We start from the raw sequence: 22765 nt of genomic DNA, 5'->3' as shown, positions 1-22765 counted from the left end.
TTCTCTCTCTTTCCTCTCTCATTGAATCACAATTTCTCTCTTTGTCTTTCTCTCTCTGGAATTTTATTCTCTCTCCTTTTGCACACACACACACACACACACACACACACACACACACACACACACACACACACACACACACACACACACACACACACACACACACACACACACACACACACACACACACACACACACACACACACACACACACACACACACACACTTGCCCTTGCAAACAAGCAACACTATAAACAGGGAATTTCTCCTAAATCCTTTTTATACACACATAAAGACACACACAGTCAATGAAATGTTACAAAATAAGGCTTATCTCTAATGCAGGCTGTTCCAACTAAAACAAACTATTACAGGACAGTATAATATAATTTCAACCGCTTTACGTAACTGTAAATTTGGTCAATTATTGCTTTTTTTTCTCTCATTGCTTTGTCAGAATGTTGGTACATCTGATGAGAATACATCTGTTTCTGCACAAGTGTACAACACTTGCGTGCACCCACAATCCAGCCTGAACCAGCGACAGTCACACTTTCTCCTCCTCCCTCCTCTTCATCTCATTCTGTAAAGACAGATGTGCATACCAATGGGCCATCCCTTCATCCATCAGCGAGAGAAGAAGAAGAAGCAGATGCTGTCCTTCCACTACCACCCTGCCTGCATCTCTGCACGTAACTAAAACAAAAAAAACACCTAGATGGACCCAACAACCTCATCCACAAAAAGCTGAGGCTCAGATCAGCTCTCCGACAGGACAGCCCTGGGTCACCCCCAGACTAAAGGATGGGAAGGGCTTCCACCCAAGAATGGGTTGATGTTACACACCACTGTAGGTGGTATCTGCTGCTACGACTTGAGAGCTACTCCAGAGCTTCTTTTTTTGCACTCTATCCGTGGCTGAACAGGTAGTTATGATGAATGCTATGCTTGTCAAAAGTAATCAATCATGCAAATGTGCATGTGAATACCAATTGCTGGTTTATACACTCCATTACTGTTCATTCAGACCACACTAAGTTATTGTGGAGAGTAACGATCTGCTCTGGATATGCATAGCCATAGATAAGTGAATTAAATTCTGCTTTGTCTGACCACAAGACTGTAAAAATCGATGCCAAATATTTGGTTGGACAGAAACAGGCCTGCGCCTGTCTAGAAGAGCCACTCAGAGGACAACCTTGTAGAGACACAGACGCTGAGATACCCCCATGAAGACGATGACAGCTACATGATGCCACCAGACTGCACAGACTGTAGCAGGCTGTAACTAGCAGATGTAGTTTAGTCAGGGCATCCAGACATTCCTCAGGGGGAGATTTCTCTGTGTCCCTTCTCAGTGTGCACATGTGAATTTGATTTGCAATAAAAAAAATAAAAAAAACACGTATGTATTTCAAAATGAGGATTGGAAAGGAAAAAAATCCTCTTTTGTTAAAAAAAAAAAAAAAAAAATGCAATTTCCAGTCAAGGAGCCTGTCAGGCTGCCTGTTAAAGCTGCTTTTGTTGCTAATGTTTGCACTAGCTTGTTTCATCCAGACTTCACAGCAAAGTTAAATCTCCGTACTCACCCACATACATTCCATTCTCCACCCGCTTTAAGATGTCGAAGGCGTTCTCCACGTTGCCCTCCAGGATCTCAAACTTGACGTCGTAGCTTCCTAAGTGATAGGACCCGTAAGCCGGCACCGTCGTTCTCAGGAAGACAATCTCTGTTGGAAGATAACAAGGAGACACAAAAGCTTTAGTAGCATGAAGCTCTATGGTCACACTGGGATTGCCGCTTAGCTAGTACCAACTCTTTCTTTTCTCCTTCTTTTTTTTTTCCTTTTTAAGACAAAGGCAATAAAAAGGGAAATGGAAAAGTGTGTGTTTGTTGTACACTGAGAGGGTCACATGAAGGTTGAGGCTTTTCAATGGAGTTTGGCTGAAGGGCCTTGGGTTCTTTGCACCCATTGTCAGAGCTTACGAGAAATGAGCTAAACTTCCCATGACGTTGAGCAAGAGTGTGTCTGAAACATGGTCTACACTCCGGCCAATAGATGCTTGTCAGCTGTCACTTTTTTGCGAGTGATTACCAAGCAGCATGGAACTTACTCTCTGACTGCATGGAGGACATCATGGAAGAGTTAATTCTGGGGTCAGAGGGAGAAGTATGGATTCTGACAACTGCAGGGAAACACATTTGATGGGAGCTTGGCGATTTAGGGAGAGATAGAGTCGAGCTAAAGAGAAAAAAAAGGAGGAGGAACACACTGACACTAGGAAAACACAAGATAGCATGTTGTTTTCAAACTTGTTTCCAAAGAATGTAACACGATGTTCTATCAGTACTCGAAGCCACAAATTCTGTGTTTTGAGGGATAGTTAAAATGTAGAAAAGTAGGACACAAAGAAAAAGATGATCGGTTGTTTTAAGGCTTGGTTTTTAAAGCTTCCAGGGCAAGCTGCTGGCTGTGACCCACTGCCTGCGACTGTCCTTCAATCATGTTTTACCATTGATAACCTGGTGCTCTCTTTTGATGTAGCTCTACTGTGTCTGTTTTATGAGGAATACGTTGTTGTTTAAATGTCATTTTTGCACATGCAAGACAAAGACACAAATAAAGCATATTTTATTCTTAAACTCAACATTTTGGAGGGGGAAAAATTAGCTTCCTCTCTAAAAACTGATTTTATTAGATAGGACGGCTGAAGAAAGACAGGAAATGTTGGGAGGAGAGAGTTGGGGGTGACATACAGCAAAGGATCAAGGCGGATTCGAACCCACGGCCGCTGCAACGAGGGCTACATCCTCTGTACATGGGGCATGCATCATAACCGCTAGGTTAGCTGGTGCCCCTTCTTAACTATTTTTTTGGCAGAAAATGGAAAATCCATATTTCCCAAATGATAAACCCTTCTTTAAAGCCTTTATTCGTCCTCAGGAAAGTTCCTGCAATGAAACTTGGGTTCATTTTGTCCTCCTTTTTTTTTTTTTTGTTACACTTTTGCAGCATGTTTGCCTAACTGGATTACTCCAAACCTTAAGAACAGAAAAAAGTCTCCTTCTTACCCTCTGGCCTGAGGAACTCTCTGGAGGTGGGCAGGGAGATGAAGGTGTGGGAGATAGAGTGCGTGGGGTTCAGAACACAGGCGACGTCATTTGGCTGACAGGTCTTTATACAGCGGATGGTGTCAGAGCGTTCAAGCCTCGTCACTCTAAAGGAGAGAACAAACATACACACCCACAAAAAAAAAGGAAAAAACAAACACATGGCCTCTGACCTCTAGTAAATGTCTGCATAAAGACCAAAGAGTCAACCACCTTTTAGTTTTCAAAACATCCTTAAGAGCACCCCATGGTGTAATCATGAACTCAGTGGGATAACTCAAATGGCCCGCCATGGATAATGGCTATAGCAGTCAACATTAAAAACAATCAGATTTCTTTGTGGTTTGGAGGAATATTAAACCAACAATGGCCCAAAAGTTCATGCTGAAGCCAAACTTTGCAGCCTGTGGAGACAAGCACTGCCATTGATGCGTTTCTGATGCACTTTTTTCAAGCATTGTGGGAAATGAATTACTCCACTCACAGAGAATGATCCACAACCTGCTCAGGAAAATATTTGGATTTGCTGAACATCCCCGGCTTCACATCAGATAATCTCTTGAGGAGGATTTATGTGGCGGGGGAGTGTTCTAAAAGTCTCCTAAATTGTGAGCAACATGACTAGACAACTCCCCAACCTCTCCCCGGGGCAGCTCTCATCCTATTATTTAGGGCTTTGTTTATTCCACAGACTAATCACTGACAGGTCGGAGGGAATGGAGGGCCCCTGCTGGCTCCTAAGGCTAACACCACCTGAAGTATCGCTATTCACTACCTGTCTGCTACATAAGACTCTGAGAGAGGCTCATGCGGCATTAACAAGCTCATAAATCAAGGGTTTGTCTTTGAAACCATGTGGAACTTGTGATCATAAAGCGCTATTGAATCTAAATAAAAGCCCCGACTTTGACATCCAAGATCTTAAATTGAAGCTTTGTCTTCGCAGAGGAGACAAGTCAGTACATGGTTATATTGGGTTATAAAAACAGCCAAGCTGCCATGTATAAGTCCACTTAATGTGCATGGCAGCCTTATAGCCTCATTGTGAGTCATGTGAGCCGTAGATCTCTGGAGTTCCTCAGGGGACCTATAGGCTGCAGCTCAAAGCACAGGCCCGGCTTGGGTTGCAGGGCTCCTTCCATGTTGAGCGAGAATAGAGAAGCCCCTGACAAAAAGTCAAGCCACCACTGGGTAGGGGCTTGTAATTAGCAATTAGCGGGTGGGTCCAAGTTTTGCTTTGGCCCAGGCCAAACCCACAAAATGTTCTTCTAGTTTAAAATACTGCAGGCTGAGCTGCAGAAAGGCCAGAGCGGGGCTCTAGACGAACAAGGTGAAAGCTCTGTTGGGGTAGAAAGTAAATTTACGAGAAGATAATGACCCAGGGTGAAATGCCCCCCCCCCTTAAACACAGATGGGGCACTTCAAAGCAGGGGCAGCAAGTTGAGCTTACTACAGCCCCATCTGTGTGTTTGTGCACATGTATCTCTGTGACAAGATTGCATGTGTGTCTGTATGAGTGTTTGGTCATTTGTGCATGCAAACATGCTTGTGTATGTATATGAGTGTATATGTGTGTGTGTACATGCACAAATGCATGTCTTCTACATCGCTCCATGCCTCACGTGGCCCAGCCCAGGAGAAAAACCCCAATACTTTCAGCCCAGAAAGAAAAACAGACTTTTTGGATGAAAGTCCTCTGGTCAAGCGTAAGGCCTTTTATTTTTTTGGTAATTATTATTTATAGTCGGCACATTGATAACGCCCCAACACAAACACTGTAGGGCATCATTCATTCTGTGCGCGGTGATGTTGCTGTACCACAAATTGTTCAGACCACCGGCCAGAGCCCAGAGCCCCATAACTCAATGTCAGAGTGGAGGAAAAAACCTTCTGCGCGCCACTATGTTCTTATTTTAAGGATATCCCCACCAGGGACCGAGTGCATCCTTACTGGCCCTGACAGCTCAGGACAGGAGGAACCTAGGACATCTGAATTTACAGTTATTATAAGCCACAGCCCTCAGGCAGCAGCCTCACAGCATGTCAGACTATTTATACCTTCTCCTGCTGGTGCACATTTCCCTTTCTGTTGCCACTGCATCCCATCGCATGTCACTTACTCAGCCTTCATTTGGATTATCAGTCTGCTTTGGGGTTTACACCCGCAGAATGCAGTGGAAAACTGTGCATTTTACATTAAGCTGAGAATATGACATGAGGTAAAGAGATGGGCATGAAAAAACCTGCCACAGAAAGATGAATTTGCGGTGCAAAGTAACCGATGTTTAGGAAGTGGAAGTAAGAAAGCAATAAAAGCCCCAAACTGGCTCAGTTTTGACTTGAATATTGGAGGTGTAGAGTCACTTGGTTGATCCCCCCCCCTGTAAATGCACACATTGAATATTACTCAAGAGTTTGGCTTAGAGATGCTAATATGTATATTTTTAAAGAAAAAGTTTGACTCGGTCATTAAAAACATAATTGTTGCGGGAAAACTTAAAATCATCAAGAAGCAATGCAAACTTTGAATCAGAAATGTCATTAATATCAATAAAAGCTTTTATGTGGTTGTTTTAAGACCTCGTATCAGGTTTTAAATTACCTTATTTATAGGTTTTTATAGCTGAGCAACTTCCGACGAAAGTAAATGTAACTTTTAAGCTACAGATCATTTGATATCCTTTTCGTCAATGTTGTCTGGACAATAATAATATGACGCTATGTGAGAAAATCTTCATGCCCCCATCTGGGATTCGGCCCTCACATTCCTCACAACTCCCTTTTCTGTATTTGAGTAAACTCCACAATGCACCATGATCAAAAACAGGATTGGACTTGAACATGTGTTACTTCTATTTCAGTTTTAATAGAAAACTGTTCATCCAACACAAAAACCATAAAATGCTGAAGAAACGTCAGACTTTATCATGCAACCACCATCCAATTACACTCAGTCATAGGCAGACTTGGGACTTCTTGTTATTTACCCTGACCTAGAACGCCACCTAGAGGCTGTCACGATGCCCTTCCTCCAAGACAATACATTCAAGTGGACCCCATTCCTACTGCTGAATGATGATCCTTAATTCTAGCGTTTAAAAGTTGATTAGGTAAGATGCTATAACATTTTTAAAAAAATAGTGCTTTTGATTTTGTGTGTCAACTATTTTTTTAACCACACTTAAAAAATGATGTGTCAGCTTTGACACAACTTTCAGGCAATGAGCCGAAACATAACAGTCACAAGTAGCATAAATCCATGCATGACTGCTGGATTTAAGAATAATATTCAATAATCAAGAATTGACTTTATATGCACCTGCCATTTCCATCTATGACTGTGGATTTATACAGATAAAGAATTAAATCTATATTTTCCAGCATCTATCTATGCAGTTTGTTCTGCAATCATCCATACACTACAACACATGATACTCAATGTTTCAAAGAACATAATCTATGGTTGTCTTGGATGCATCTTGCGTAATTCTTTATGTAAATTTTGTAGGTGCTTATGACACGTCTTTTTTTTTTAAGAGTGTAGTAACTTGTGTCAGCTTATAACTCTTGTGTTTATTCTAGAAGGGGATTGTAAGGAACTCTGGGCTCCTCCTGGGTAACAAACACCAGCACCTTAGCCAGGTAAGTGCTGAGCGTGCCGTAGCGACGCAGCCTTAGCTCCAGAGACAGATCAAAGTCCTGCGGTTGGTCGATGAGCTTTCCCACTGACATCACTCCGCCAGTGGGCACCCGTTCTGTCTTGAAGAAACCGCCCTCGTTACCGGCGACGATAGCAATCTGGATGTCATCGCCGGGCACGGTGTGCGAGGGGCCCATGCGGAAGATGTTGGTGAAGACGGGGATGTTGGTGGGGAAGGTGAGGTAGTAGTAGGTTATTCTCTGGGGCATGGTCAGGCACTCGACAGACTCATTGCAAAGCAAGCGTTCGCATCGACTGCAAATAGAGAGGAGGTTGGGGGACAAAAGAAAAAAGGGACGAAACACGACAGAAAACAGGCACAGAGAGAAAGAAAAAGAGAGACCAGGTGTAAATTTCATTTGCCGTGCGTGACATGCAGTGGGAGGAACATCAGTCTGCAGCGTAATATTTCACAGGGCAGTCATGGTGCTCTTTGTGGGGTCATGCAGGAACTTCTGTCACCGGGTGGGTGATCAAACGCAGCCTCTAATGTAAACGAGCCAATGAGAAAATATCCATATGCATTTCATCATTCTAAAACAACACAACATGCTACAGCCGAAAAACGCTTTTGAAGTCATTCCAGCTGTGCGCAAACTGGACATGCAGAGCCTTGATCCATACATATGAACACGTGTCAGTTTTAAAAGGCCTGGAAGTGTTTACTGGTGTTCAAAGAGCTCTTGATGGGATGATCATTCAGACTTGGCTGTGAGGTACATGGGCCTTTTATGTGTGACTTTTGTGTTTTCAACATCTATTATTTCTCATTTTACTGTAAGAACAGGCAACGCACAAGATCACATCATGGTCGGGTTCTGAGAAGAAAAAAAGTGCTTCGTTTTGATCCTATATTAAAGGAAAAATGTGCGAGAACGTGCTGATTCTGAAGCCTCCGCTCTCCTCCAGCGGCACACCTCCTACACCTCTCCCCTCGCATTTGCACAAAGGATTTATCAATAAGAACGCACAATAATTAAGCACCTTTAGGCGCAAGCAGCGGAAAACATGTACCTTGGCTCGAGCTGCAATTCTTTTTGCCTGCATTGTTGTGTTAGCAGGCTAATGTTAGCACACTTTGGTTAACTCATAGCTTCCTATTGTACCTAAATTGATAGGGAACGACACTTAGGTGACATCCAAATAAGCAGTGAGTAGGTTGTGTTATTCTTCTTTTCTCTAGTCCTAGACTAAAACAGCTTTATATGCAATGTAAACATGATGTTAACACGTCTCTGACAACGGTACAGCTGGTGGGACTCAGGCTTCTCACTCAGTCATGACTCAGAGAGACATTTAATAGGAAATTTAACGTGATGATCTCTTGATTAAAATTGTAAAACAAATTCATACATTTTTCAATCATCAGGCTCAAAACGAGCTTTTGGTGGAGATTGGGATCATTTTCTGTTCAAAGGATTGATTTGTGGAAAACTTGATCTGCAGAACTGAGAGTGGGATCATTTTAAACTCAAACTGAAAGGGTTATTTTTTAACAGGTGTCAGTTATGTTGTCTTTTATAATCAGGTAGCTTCATGGTATATGGTGTCTCATTTAAGTACAGTTCTTATCTTGGATTATATAGTTTTTGTAATGTAACTTGTTTTGTTGATTACTTTGTACTGTATTCAAAGGCCTGCCCACATACAGTAGGGAGAGGCATTCACAAATAACTTGTATGCATGGTTTTGGGTCACAAGTTCCTTACTTGTCCCTACATAAATAATTATCAAGTTAAATGTGTGTCTGTGTGATCTTTTCAGTGACATTGTGTGACACCTAGACTAAATGAAGGTACTCACATCTCTCCATGACGTCTGTAGTTGTTCGGACACTCAAAGGACAGACATTTGAATCCTCCCTGTACATTAAAGCAGCTCTCATTTACGGTGCATGTGTGTGTGCCCGTCACACATTCATCGATATCTGCAAACAAAACAGACAAAAGTTAGAAAAAAGCAATATTCATAATAGTCAAAAAATATATATTTGTATTAAAAGTGACGTAAGCCATCACATGTTAGTGACTAATATGTGACAACCCATTAAAGATAACTTACCCTGACAGCTGCGTCCGTTAGGAGCCACAGTGTAGCCAGTGACAGGACAGGAACAGTGGAAGCTGCCAGGAGTGTTGTGACAGCGATAAGAGCAGATATGACCTCCAGTGGGCAGAGCACACTCGTCTATGTCTACAAGTGTCACAGAAACAAAAAAATCAAGACAAACCAGAGAGTACAATTCAAATATTTATCTCAACTTCATCATTTTTGATATTCAACTCGTTTTGCATCTATTTCCATGAAGGTAGTTACTTAAACGTATGTTTAAACAGATGCAGGCTTTCTTCATTGAAGATTTGAGCAGCGGGAACCTACTGTACTGAATACAGGACAAACTGTCGTACACTTTGGAATACAAAGGATTTTCTTATGTGTTGCTGTAATTTCCTGTTAAAATGGTTGTCTGCACCTTCACAAGTCAAGCCATCGATGTCACTGAGCTGATATCCGCGGCGGCAGTAACACTGATAGGAGCCGTACACGTTGGCACACTCTTGACTGCAGGGGTTGGCCTCACATTCATTCAGATCTACACAGAAAAAACAGACTAGTATGAACTATTCATTCATGTACAGATATGATTAGAATTAGAACAAAACTTCACCTTCAGAGCAGGGGATCCTATTTGAAAAAAGTACTGATACAAGAACAGCCAAAGTCAAATAGATCACTGAGACACACAGAGTATTTTTATTTCCAGTGATGGATCTTAGTTGTCATTTTTACCTGAATGACTGAATGACTGAATATACCAAGGACTTTTTTTTCTTTTAAAGCCTTTAAAGAATTAAATAATCTCCAAACTAAAATGAAACTTTGTACAGACTTCCACATTTTCTCCCATGAAGTAAATAAACTGACTTTAAGGAACAAGTCTTGTCAGGATTAACTTGTCATCTAGACCAAGCTAAATCTGGTACAAAGCTTCTCTTCTGAGACTAATGTTTTTTTGTTGACCCTAACCCCTAATCCCCTGATTCAAATAAACAAATAAACAAAAAACTAAACTTAAACTTTATAATCCTATTCCTGGAAAGTTTTAATTGTTGTATTTTGATTTTTATGCATATCCTCAAGTAAACAACCAAACCAAAACAGCTTGATTCCATTGCCGGGATTACAACTGATCTGTCAGCCGGGATTGAAGCCAAAAGGTTGTCTACCTCGGATCTGAACAGAAGTAATTATTTTCTGTCACTGGTAATATCTGCTCAGTAAAGTCTAAAGCACACAAACACACACTGTAGAAAAAGTTGCACTTCTTCTTTAGCCTGAGTTGCATATATCATATATCAAACTGTATTGTGGGCTCATGTTTTTTTGTATGGGTGGGATATGTTTGTATATATATGTGTTGTGTTGTGTGTTTGTATGTATGCTGGCTGCTGGAACACCTAAATTTCCCTGCTGGGATGAATAAAGTATATCTTATCTTATCTTATCTTAAGAGATTTATCTTACCGTCACAATTCCTGCCGTCAGGAGATAGTTTAAAGCCGGTGGTGCAGCTACATTTGTAGGATCCCAGAGTGTTCTCACACTTATGGGCACAGAGACGGCCGGGGTAGTGCCTGCATTCATTGATTTCTAAAAAACAGAGTCCAAAAAATGACAAAGTAAGAGTAAGTCAATTCTGATTAGATTGATTTATGTTGTATTAACATGCCAGGAACATTAAGCCACCTATTTGAGTAGTTTAAAGTGTTATCTATCACATTCTTACCCTCACAGGTCCGACTGATGCTGTTGAAGATGTATCCAGGCTCACACTCACAACGGTAGGAACCCACCAGGTTGATGCAACCATGACCTTTACAGACCTTCTCAAGACCCTTACACTCATCGATATCTGCAGAGATGAATACAAATGTCATTCAACACCGTCTTTTTGACCTCATCTGCATACTCATTTACACTGTTTGTATTTATCACTGCTGTTCATAGCTGCAAACATGACTATGTTTATAGCTTTATATATTCACTACCTGTTTACCATCAAAATCATATTTATTCCTCAGGGAAATGCCTTTCTAAGTTCTTTCATTTTATTGGTACTATTTTATTTCACATTTAAACAATTCTAATCATTTATTCTGGCCTCTGAACTTTTAAACATGGTATGTGTTAGAATGCAGTTTGATTTGGTTCGGTCTCTTTATCAGCCGTACCAACACAGCGTGTGCCCTCATCATTCAGGTGGTATCCTCGACCGCAGTTCACAGAGTTCCTGTGGCAGATGTAGGAGCCAACTGTATTGATACAGATCTCCCCTCTGTGACACGGGCTCGTTTGACTGACGCATTCGTTGATATCTGAAAACAAAGACAAGACAAGAAATTGAATTGTTACATTAACTGAACATACCATCTTTAAGCTTCTGCCTAAATGTAACACATGTATTGGCAATGGTACAGCAAAGGAATCTGTTAATACCAGTTCAATTAGGATACATGTTTTTACTAAATTATATATGAGAAAAGAGATATTCCTGACTCAGTGTGGAAAAAAAAAAGTTCATAAAGTATCCCAAGTGTTGAAGATCATCTGTCAGGATTGACTAGTAAAATCACAATGAATGAATTAAGGTCTGAAATAAATAAACCCTAACCCAAATCACGATTAACTGATGCTATTTTGTCCCTTTTTGCGCACCGTAGATACACCTCTGAATTGTCTCCCTGTAGTCGTAGTGATGGAATAGAACTACACTGCTGCATCTTTGAATGTCTCACATCACCCTAAAACACTCTCAGACAGCTCAGCTGACCAGTCTGAAGTAATATCCGTTTTATTAAAGGCAGAATATGCACAATTGTACACATAATTACAGCAGGAATCCAGTATATCCTCTGTAAATGACTCTCTGAGTCATGACTGTCTAAAATGAGTGAGAAGCCCCATCTGTACTGTTCTCAGAGCTGTGTTTACATCATGTTTACATGGACGAGACGGCCTTGCGTATAAAGCTGTTTTAGTCAAGGACTAGAGAGAAGAAGAATAACATAGTATACTCAGAGCTTATTTGGATGTCACATAAGTGTGTTTAGATCTCGGTCATTCTGTGTCAGTTAATGCTCAGTATGAAGCTACGAGTTAACAAAAGTGTGCTAACATTAGCCCGCTAACACAACAATGCAGACCACAGGCAATTGCAGCTCGAGCCAAGAACAACTTTGTCTGCCGCTTGCGCTTAACGGAGCTTAATTATGGTGCGTCCTAATTCATATAATTCATTGTGAACGTGAGTGGAGAGGGGTTGGAGGTGTGACGCTGTAGGAGAGCGGAGGTGTCGCCAAACAGCAGTTTGTTTTGGTTTAATGCTGGAACTCAAGGGCGACATCTACTGGATCAAAAAGTAGCACATTTGTCCTTTAAGATCCATTTCATTTTGTTACATAAAGAGTTACCTACCAGAAGGTTGTTACATTATTTCAAAATAAAAGCAGGGTTTAATTCAAACAAGTAAAGCACTCTGAGCTTAGGACAGTGCAAAAGTTCCAAATCAAAGCCAGTCAATTTTTTTATTTAATGTGAAATAATTGAATTTGAAAAATGTGATTAATCGCGATTAACTATTAAAGTTTAGCGGTTGGTATTTATTGGTAAGGGCTGTTGTAATATGGTGCTTACCAATGCAGCTGCCGAGGGCGTCCTGGACATATCCAGCACCACACTTCATCTTAGGGAAACATCTGAACGACCCCTGAGTGTTTTGGCACTCAAACTGTGGTTCACAGTTATGGATGTTTGTCTCACACTCATCAATATCTATGTTCAAAAAATACAGGGGAATTGAACATATGCTCCAGATACACAGTTACAAAAGGAAACTAGGAGCAGGTTGACCGACCTTTGCAGTTGTTGTTGTCCGTGAGTTCATAGCCGGTCCCACAGCTGACCTCTCTCTGACAGCGGAACGAGCCCTCTGTGTTGATACAGCGCTCTCCTCCTCGACAATTACTCGCTCCAAGCAAACACTCGTTGATATCTGTAAGCGTTTGAAAGCAGAGAATCTTTTTTTTTCATACAAACTAAAGCAAAACAACTTGAATTCAAAAGTGTGAGCCAGGAAGAGGATTGCTTGCCGTCACAGCTCTTTCCATCTGGTTTGAGTTTGTAGCCTTTGGAGCAGGCACAGGTGTCATTGCCCACACAGAGATGAGCACATTTCCCTGAAAGGAATTTAAAAACCTGATGAATACTGACACTGGACTTGCAGAATGTAATCATTTAAACTAAGAAGAAGTGTTATTGATGATACTGTCCTCTCCATACCATTGCACTGATCAGTTAGTCCTGAATTATCTCCATTGTCCTGGGTTTCATCCCGGTTCGGTACTGCATAAAAAAAAAAAAGAACACAGCTCAAACGTGCTTATGTACATTAAATGACTTGATCTTATACCGCTACTTTTTTTTATTATTATAAAGAAGCAGCCCAAAGACCATCAAATATGTTCAGTAGATATTTTAACCTCCTTCAAGTATTCAATGCGATGAGCAAAATGCAATGAATGTAGTTATCCAACAGAGGGCAGTACTGACACCCTTTAATAGCTTGAAGAAATGACAAACCGCAACAACTATGTTCATCCAGAGGGGGGCAATGTTGGCTCATATTTGACAACAACAAAGGCTATCCACAGTGAATAGGCTACTTCAATCTGACACTAAAAGGGAGCCCGATCACCTTCAAATATGTTGCTAATTAACCTCTTTCAATAATTACCAAAAGCGCAATATACCTCCAAGAGAGGGCAGTGTTGTCCTATATTTTCCAAAATCATTGGCACTTTGATTTCTACACGTTATGCCTCTATTTTACAGTAAAAAGCAGCTGTAAAAACCTTCTTTTTTTTTTTAAATTGAAGCAAGAACCAAAAAGCAGGCACCATATACTTCCAACAGGGGGCAGTGTTGGGCTAAATTTGACAACACCAGTGACACTTGATAACTGAAGTTTTAGTTTTACAGTAAAAAAACATCCCTGAAAACTTCAAATGTTTCTAATTTTATAACTAATAATAATTTAAAGTAGCCTAATGACTAATAAACAATGAATGTATATATGCAACACGGGGCAGTGCAAGCCAGTGTTTGACAACAACAGAGATTTTTTATTTCTGCAATAAATTTCTCTATTTTAGAGAAACAGATGGCACTAAAAAGCCCTTGGTCATTTAAATATATTGCAAAAGGTGTTAAACTATCTTATATAACTTGAAGCAATGACGGAATAACAATGACCATGAACATCCAGCAGAGTTTTGATATCGAGACTAAATTGGTCTTCTCTTGTCTGTTTCGCCACTGAGATTTAGAGAGCTTTAATGCATTTGGTCAAATGACTGTTTTTAAGTTTCTCTAATACAAACTAACTTAAGGAATAAATGTAATATCTAGCCTACTCCATCCTTGTTTTTTCCCAACCCACATTCAATTTGTCCTGCGGGCGTGGTCTGGTTATCATGGGTTCCATACTCGCAGCAAGCCCTGGATACCAGACCACACTGGTAGCCAACGGACAGGCTGTGGTCACAGGAGAGGCCCTGCTCCTGGGCGGCCTTCCCCAGAAGACAACAGTCACAGCACATCTGCAGAAGACAATAGAAGAAGGCGCATAATGTCAACTTAACCTGCAAAAGGAAAACATGTGAGAAAGAGAAAAACACTACATCACAGAGACGAAAGAAGTGTCAAATAAGAGGAGGCAAAAACTAAAGACTGAAAAGAAAAGATCAAGATGTGAGATGATGCGGCTTTGTAAAAATGCTGCAGACATTTACACTGCAAAATGGGGCAGGTGTATTTCAGACAGAAATCCAAGCTCTCAATCAAGCAGACAGGTGGAAAGGAGTTTGATTGAGAAGTCAAGTGGACTGACAGGATTCAGAAAGATTGAGTGACAGAAAATAAGTTGCATATCAGCAAGAAGACGGGCTGACAGACGGTGATAAGATGACATCATCCCCTCTGGCAGAAGCAAACTCTTATCAATCATTATGGCAGCCTGGTAGTGTCAGTCCAGGAGGGGGAGGGGAGATGAAAACAGCAGAGTCTGTGTGAAGGGTGTGTTTGTGTTTAAGCTGGTGCAATAAAGTAATATACCTGAAATGAAGCCTTGTGTGATATATCTGGTTTGTGTTATAAATAGTGACTGGGTGCATGCATGCCATAGGTCTGTCAAATATTAAACAGGGGTGCATATCTGTGTCACCTTGACACTGTCCTTGAAAACTTTACGTGCATTCGGCAACTTCTGGAAAGACATTCTTTCCGTGGCAGCTTACACAGTAGAAGCTGTGTATATTTGAAGGCTTTGCATGTTTGAAAAATGTGCAAACAAAAGTGCCCACATCAGAAAGCTTTACTTTTCCTGATAAGTGAGTGTGGTTTTAATCTGCTTAAAATACCATGTCAGCAGGGTTCCCTAAATCAGGCTTGGTCACATTTTGCCTTTACTTGTCCTCCAACTGTGTAGTCCTCCTTACCTCTCCTGAACGGTTTTTAACCCCAGAACTGTTTTCTGTATCTTGTTTGTCTCTTTTTAAAGGAATTCAACCACAGCAGGTTATTGATTTAAAAAACACAGTAAGCTACCTGCAGAGAACTGAATGTCAGACAGACACTATCGCTAGCTGCTGGACATGAATTGAGCCAAATCGTTTCCCACAGTTGTGATCAAAGACAACAAATGTACTTTCGACAGTTTTCCAGTGTATATGGATGTTGTAGGGCAATTACATGTTTAGAGCTTGTTTTTGCTGTTCTATGGAGTCAAAGTAAGTCAGCAAACTGTTGTTGACTTTTGCCTCGTGTTAAACATAAACAACAAATTCCTTTTTTGTGGATTTATGAGAAAGGTGGGGGATTGTCATTTCTTGATTCATAATGTCTTCAAAGCCTTTGTTACTGTAATTACAATAAAACAGTACACAAATAAAGCAAAGCTATTATGTCATCGATGAAGAGTGGATGAAACCCGCTCCTTCTCAAACATATCTTTTGTCTTTTTCAGGTAACACCTTTAAGCGTGAGCCAGCAACCTGCACTTTCAAGTGGATCAAGTAAAGACAAGCTGTCCCACAGACAATTATCTCATCCTTTCCAGAAAGTGTACCAACTTGCATCCCAGCGTCTCTATACTCTGCCAAGCGTTCATCTCTGTGATGCGTTGGTATGAAATATGTTGTTAAAATAAAGAGGCACTCTGAGGGGAATTAAATAAAAACATAAGGGGGCTGAAAAGTGCTTGGACGTCCGCCTGCAGAAGATCCCAGAGTCAGAGCTCAATTTACAATGTATCTGACAGCAACAAGCTCCATTCCTCCCCAGAGTGACATGCCTCATCCTGCTTACGCACACATACACAAACTTACACACTATGGCTCTCATTAATCATTAGCCCTCCAAACTGGCTGTCCAGCAGAGTGATATATTGTACACAGATTTGAGTTAAGTGGTGTTTTTAAGCCCGTAGTGATTTATTGTGAGCTTTTCTGACACACCTTTGTAGTCTTGGTCTCGCAGGTGTTGGTGAACAAAGAGTCACAGGCTCCTTGGTCTTTGGCCATGTTGATGCCAGTGTTGCACATGGTATCCTCCAGCACTGCAACACAGCACTGCTCCTGCACAATCCTGTCAGCAAGAAAAAAAAAAAAAAGAAGAAGCACAAAACACAGGTGGTGCATTTACACTCAGCTCCATCCATAACCTCCACAGTGCAATACATCTCTGCCTTACAGAGTAGCCCATTAAAATTAGCCCGAGGCACGCCTGATGGGGATCTCAGGGTTGTCACACTAAAAATGTCTTGATGAGTGGGTAGAGTCGGTCCTGTGTGAATTCAGAGGAGAGTAGTGTGGAGGTTTATTGTGATTTGCAGCACTGACATCACTTAAACTGTTAAACTGGGTTGTGCAGCACTCCCGGAGGCTTTTGCTGCTCTGTTTTTGACCAGAGTTAAACAACTTTTTCAGTCCCAGGATGTCAACCCTCTGCAACTCTTTCTTCGTGTTGACTTTTTGAAGACATAGCTTGTATAATAATAACCACTATAACAAACCGCTCCTTTAAAATAAGCATGCTGTGTCCTGTTAGAACAGATGCGTGACTAACAGTTGCCAGTACATAACAGGTTACAGGTTAATGATGTCACTGGAGTGCAATCGTCTCAAATGTTCCTCAGAAATCAAAGAAAAATCATATCAAGTAAAATAATGCAACCAGCCAACCTTCTGACTTTTGTGCAAATGTGGATCATAAAATGTATAATTATATGAATCAATAAAATGATTCGTATAAACAGGGGTGTGTCCAGACTTTGTGACTGGGGTGGCCAAACTGTGGTAGTGACCAATGCAGGGGTGGCCACACACACATTTACATAAACATAAAAGATTTTTGTATAGGTTTTGTATTCCGGTGTATAACTTTTTAACTTGTTAACACAACGGAGTGGCAGTATATACACTTTCTAAGCTTCATTCATTAAAGGCTTTATATGTGATATTTTGATCCAGCAGATGTCGCCCTTGAGCACCAGCACGAAACCAAAACAACTCGCGTTGCATTGGTGGGTTATCTTTATTATGCTCGTATCTTCACACTGCATGTAAATGTACCCGAAATAAGCGTGATCTAGAAACGCAGTTAAGCAGTGTGTACAGTATGTTATTCTTCTTTTCTCTAGTCCCTCAATTAAACAACTTTTATTCGCGAGGGGAGGAGTCAGCCGCCATCCCGGCAATATAAACAAACTGAAAATATGACTCGGAAAACTCGGAGAACATCACAGACAGGGGGACTCGGGTGTTACACCCATTGTAGACAGTCATTACTCACAGAGTTATTTTCAGAGGATATACTTGATTTCTATTATATTTAAGTGTGAAAAATCACATATAAAGCCTTTAAGGACTCTAAAGAAGACGTGAGTCCCAAGCCATTCAATCACATTTAAGTACGCCAGGAAACTAGCGATAACTCTTAATTGGCAATGTGCCAGTGACAAAAAATGTATGCTTAAAAGGAGTTTGCTTGCAATATTTTGCAGACTCACTCCTCTTATGTCATATGAAGTATATGTGGGAAGTATTTTTAAATATTTCAAAGTTCTAGTAAAAGAAAATATGCTACACTAAAATGCAAAGGAAGCTACTAGCAGATCGGTATAACATTGCAAACTGGTTATTTTAACAAACTTTGACAAAGCAAATAGCCAATCATAGCATATTTTGGCATGGCACACAGGGTGGCCAATCAGATTTTAGGGGTGGTGTGAGGTGGGGGGAGGGGGAAGACACGACCCTGCATATAAACATGTGAAAGGGAGTTATTGGACCGAGCACACCCAAGTAAATTCAATTCAATTCAATTTATTTTGTATAGCGTCAACTCATAACAAGTGTTATCTCAAGACACAAAAAGCAGGTAAAATACCTTACTCTTTGTCTGTTAACATTACAAAAGAGCAGGTAAAAAGACCTTACTAATGTGAATGAGTAAATGTGCTTATTATTATAAAAGTATCAGTTGCTTAATGTTTCTATTTGATCAGATTTCTTTGTATTGTCTAACTCTGGCTGTGTTTAAATGCAGTCCAGTGAGTTAAGAGAGGATGACTGTTTCTGTCTGGTCTTGATCTGTGTCACTGTAACTTTTCCTCTCCGCCTCCTCTCCCTCATTTCCAACAAGCCTCTTTATCAAATCTCACCAGAAACTTCTTTCCACATAAACTACTGGGGATCTCAAATTCACGGCAGGGCGCACACCTCCTCTGCAGAACCTTTTAAGGGCAAAGTCAAGCTCTTGTTTTTCTCCTCCACCTACTATTTTTCTCTCATACTTTTCCCCTTTGGTGTATGCAGTAATCGTTCAGATTTCCTGTTATTGCCTCTCTCCTACCGTCCTACGTCCCTTCTATGTCGCATTTCACCTCTGAGGTATTTCCTGGGGTTTTAGAAACAGCCCCTTCTCTGACCCCCCCTCACCTCTCTTCCCGTCTGCTCCCTCCAAAACCGCTGCCATTTCCCTCTCTGCTCCACATTTAACGCTATAATTAAGACAAATTTGGGATCACTCTGGGTTCCTACAGTAAATCTGTTTGCTGTCAGTGTTCACAGCAGCAGATCACCCTGGTTTATGAGCCCTGAACCTGTGGTAGCACACCTCCTAGGGTTACCAGCAGACCTGTTATTATCCCATCACGATTAGCGCTTCCTGCTCTCATACGTAGTGAATAATGTGCCTGGAGATTTTGGTAAGGCAAAGTAATCTAGTAGCCCTTTTCCCATAACATGGTACATGCCAAATTCCTGAGGGATAAAACAGAAAGAGCAGTGCAATGCAAGATTATGACAAAAGTTGCAGCAGGTAATGACTCGTCAATCTGAACAAGCTCCAGGCAAATCTGGTGATGTAAAGATGTTCAATCAATGAACGCAGCATGGTAGATAACATCTGCTTACATGCATGTGCTGGACCCCGAGATAAGAGGGAGTGACGTGCAGTCTTGGTTATCATTTCCCCGCTTCTGGCCATCTTTACAGCAGTCCTCAATCGAGATCTGCTCTGCTCCTGCGGGCATTAAAAAGCAGAGAAACGTTTTTACATGTGTGATCAGATAATAAGGTGACACAACCAATTTACCATGAACTGCCAAAAGAACTGTTTCTTATCTGTCAGTTTCTATTTTACACAAGTAAAGGGACCCCCTCTTGCAGCATGGGACCTGTAGACCCCAGATGTTAGAATGCAACATCTAGTCTTAAAAAATCTTCATGCAGTCACAAAAGACGGCTCACTTACTCAACTTAAGATTGGCTTCCTACCAATTAAAACAGACATGACAAGAAACACTTAACATGGCTTGGTCTTAAGAATAGTTTAATGAACATAAACTGTATATAAGAAGCTGACCAAGTCACTTGATTTCAAAAGAGATGCCATTAATGAAGTGCCTTAAACCTGCATTTTTCTAAAGACCAGTGGTGGGCGACTCCACTATGAAACCAGATAAGTAAATTGGTTGAATTTTACATACTGTAGGTAAACATTTTCCAAACAAGACTGTGGTCACAATTACTCTCCTGTAACTAAGCCAAAATGTGCTTCTTTGTTTTTTCTGACTTTAACTAAATGTCAAATGAAATTACATGTAGCAATGATCATGTATTTATTTGCATGTTATTTTAATACTAAACACCAGGTGGAGCGACAGCACGTGGCAGGCTTAGAACTCCGTATTGAACACCCAGTGATTGACGGGCAGTGCAACATGTCATGAGTTTCATTTGAATGTATGCTTTTGTATTGGATTATTAGAACCACCTTTATGGAGCTGTAAATTAATGGATTGAAGTGTTTTTTTGTTAAGTATAAAGTTGCAGGGGACATTGTTTGGATTGTTGAGTTGTTTGGTCAGAACACACGTCTCGATCTTGTCTGCCAATTTGTCACTCAGTGATTTATTTGGACAATATTGGGTTTGTTGAATTAGTCTTTAGGGTGTGGCCTGTCAAACATGATAGAGATGTGGTGTGCTAAATAGCCAAACATTTATGACGCAAGCCCCATGTGAGGAGGCTACAATCCTCATAGCAATAGCCGTGGGATCAAATCCAGCCTCGGCCCTTTGCTGCATGTCATCCCCCACTCTCCCCTCCCACCATTTCCTGTCTTTCTTCAGCTGTCCTATCTAATAAAGGCATAAAGGCCTAATTTTAAAAAATAGACACGTATAGCAATATGAATCCAGCCTGCTTTCCAAAGATGGCAACTTGTTTTAAAAGAACAGTGCTGCCACTTATTTTACCCACTTTATCGTTGCAAGCATTATTTGTTCTCCAAAAAATCACATTTCTGGCAAAAAATGTAACTTGCTGATAAACATACTCTTTACTCGGAAAGTGACTTGTGATCAAAATTCAATTCTAAGCCAAATCAAGAAAGGGTGTGCCCTTTCCTTCTGAAAAAGCTGCTCTTTAAAAGATAAAATCTTTGCAAATCAAAATGCCTTACGGCATAACTTTTGCCTAAGACAATGAATTATAGATATGTCGTGGCAGACAAGAGAAGCTCTCTACCTGGATCTCCACCAGCTCTGTGGTTATCTGGCTGTTTATTCGTGTGGATTACAGCACGTGGAATGTCTCGACTCTGTAAACAATCAACCGTCGAAATCACATCAAGTACATTCATCCGTCTGTGGTTTTTGTTTGATCAGCCAAACATGAAATTGTTTTGGCAGATTGTTTCCTTGGAAATGTATTTAGCCTCCAGCTCAAAACAGGATCTGTGCATCAATTTGTTAATAACAATAAGTCCCTGGAGAGAAAGAAGGAGAAACAAACTCAACATGAAATCGTTTTGTTGATTCATAGTAAAAGAATACCAGTTGTTGCTGGTTACTCGCTGAAACTCAGAATTAATAGAGAAAAGTGATTGTGAAATGCACTGAGCAAATCCAGCTGTTTGAGACAGAGTGTCTGCTGTGAAAAGTCTGGCAAGATTTAGCAACTTCAGATAAAATGTAGATTTGGTAGGGAGGACAAGTGTCTGGAAGAGCAGACCTCAGTTTCATTGATTTGCTGCTTTCTCCCCAAGGAACAGGAGGAATTTTATTACACCTATTAAATCAAGGATGAAGCACAAGCAGGAATAGTCATCACTGATGAACTTTGTAACAACACTATGGAAGCAGCAGTCGCTGTAAAACTTTAAATTTCTCAGAGAAAAAAGTCAGAATTAAAACTTTATGGCCATCGCAATTACAGTATGTGTATCAACCTGGCAGAAAGGACTAGATATGGGCTGAGTATTAAATAGGCTATTAGCTGACTCACTACTGACTTGTGGAAGTCTGGCATTTCCAAGAATCCTCTGGCCAACAAACCTTGTAGGGGCTGGATGAAATGAGATGGCATTTTAAAAGCTTTTAACATGGGCCTACCAAGTATGTTGTCTGAAAGTCTCTCCCTGTCTCTAAATGTGAAGGGCTTCTGTCTGTTTGTGAAGAATGATGTTTCAGAGAGACCATAGCAAAACAGGCCTATCTGTGCTTGAATTATATGATAGCATGTATGGAAAATTGCACTGAGTGCCTCATATGAAAGTGTTAATCAACTCACACCTGGGGGCAAATCATCCAAGTTTCAGTGTCTATTAGCATAATTGCTGGAGATGGTCCAAAACCTGGTATTGATTGCAATACCAACATGGAGTAATGGCAATTGGCTTAAAAATAAATGGAAAATATACAGCAGACAGCTTTAATTATAATCCTAAGGAAAACAAACCGAAAGGCAAGTTAAGATCACATTAGCCAAAGACTGATTCCTGATGCCAAGTGTCATTCCAAAAGAATTGATTTTTAACGAGAGGCTGCTTGTGTTTTCAATAGTTTAAATTAGCTTGCATATACATTTAAACTGACATATTGCCTTAAAATGTATGATTGGAAGACAGTGTTTGCCAATGTTTTGCTAGCTTTGCTTTACTTCTCACTCCGAGCTCAGTTATTCTCTGCTGATTAAAAGTGTCGACGACTGCTTCTATTTGTGTTTTAGTGCAATAATAGTCTCAGCTAGGCCTGTGCAGTAAAACAGTGCTTTGTTGGATGACATTGTGAGCTAACTTTTTGCTAGCTTTGCTATACTCCTCATGTAATAATGGTCTCAGCTAGCCCTTATATCGTGCTTTGTTGGACGACACTGTTTGCTGACCTTTTGCTAACTTTTCTCAGTTTTCACTAGCAGAGTTCATTCTTCTTTGCTGGTTTTGGATCATTGCAGTGTTGATAAACCCCATTTCAGGTAATATGATAGCATACTAGCATCAGTAAACAACTCTGCAGACAGCTTTTTGATATAAAAACACATTTGTATTAA

The 22765-nt window shown here is 40.7% G+C and overlaps 1 protein-coding gene across 2 annotated transcripts in view; it reads right to left on the bottom strand.

Annotated features, from left to right (window-relative positions):
* The window catches only part of fbln1 (fibulin 1), a 34466-nt gene that overhangs the window by 9353 nt on the left and 2348 nt on the right, over positions 1 to 22765 (bottom strand). Inside the window, exons 2-16 of one of the 2 annotated variants that reach the window (XM_020660854.3) lie at positions 19346 to 19454; positions 16385 to 16514; positions 14311 to 14470; positions 13152 to 13214; positions 12962 to 13048; positions 12727 to 12864; positions 12507 to 12644; positions 11045 to 11188; positions 10600 to 10725; positions 10338 to 10463; positions 9286 to 9405; positions 8874 to 9005; positions 8616 to 8739; positions 3074 to 3219; positions 1590 to 1730 (exon numbers count right to left, since the gene is read on the bottom strand). In XM_020660854.3, the coding sequence (XP_020516510.2) occupies positions 1590 to 1730; positions 3074 to 3219; positions 8616 to 8739; positions 8874 to 9005; positions 9286 to 9405; positions 10338 to 10463; positions 10600 to 10725; positions 11045 to 11188; positions 12507 to 12644; positions 12727 to 12864; positions 12962 to 13048; positions 13152 to 13214; positions 14311 to 14470; positions 16385 to 16514; positions 19346 to 19454 (1884 nt within the window). Of the gene's footprint in view, positions 1 to 1589; positions 1731 to 3073; positions 3220 to 3545; positions 7068 to 8615; positions 8740 to 8873; positions 9006 to 9285; positions 9406 to 10337; positions 10464 to 10599; positions 10726 to 11044; positions 11189 to 12506; positions 12645 to 12726; positions 12865 to 12961; positions 13049 to 13151; positions 13215 to 14310; positions 14471 to 16384; positions 16515 to 19345; positions 19455 to 22765 lie in introns of those variants that run through there. The other variant, XM_020660862.3, reaches the window with a different exon arrangement.

The sequence above is a fragment of the Labrus bergylta genome, chromosome 7, assembly GCF_963930695.1.
Source record: "Labrus bergylta chromosome 7, fLabBer1.1, whole genome shotgun sequence".
Lineage (NCBI taxonomy): Eukaryota > Metazoa > Chordata > Actinopteri > Labriformes > Labridae > Labrus > Labrus bergylta.
This window is presented reverse-complemented; position numbering and strand designations above follow the sequence as displayed.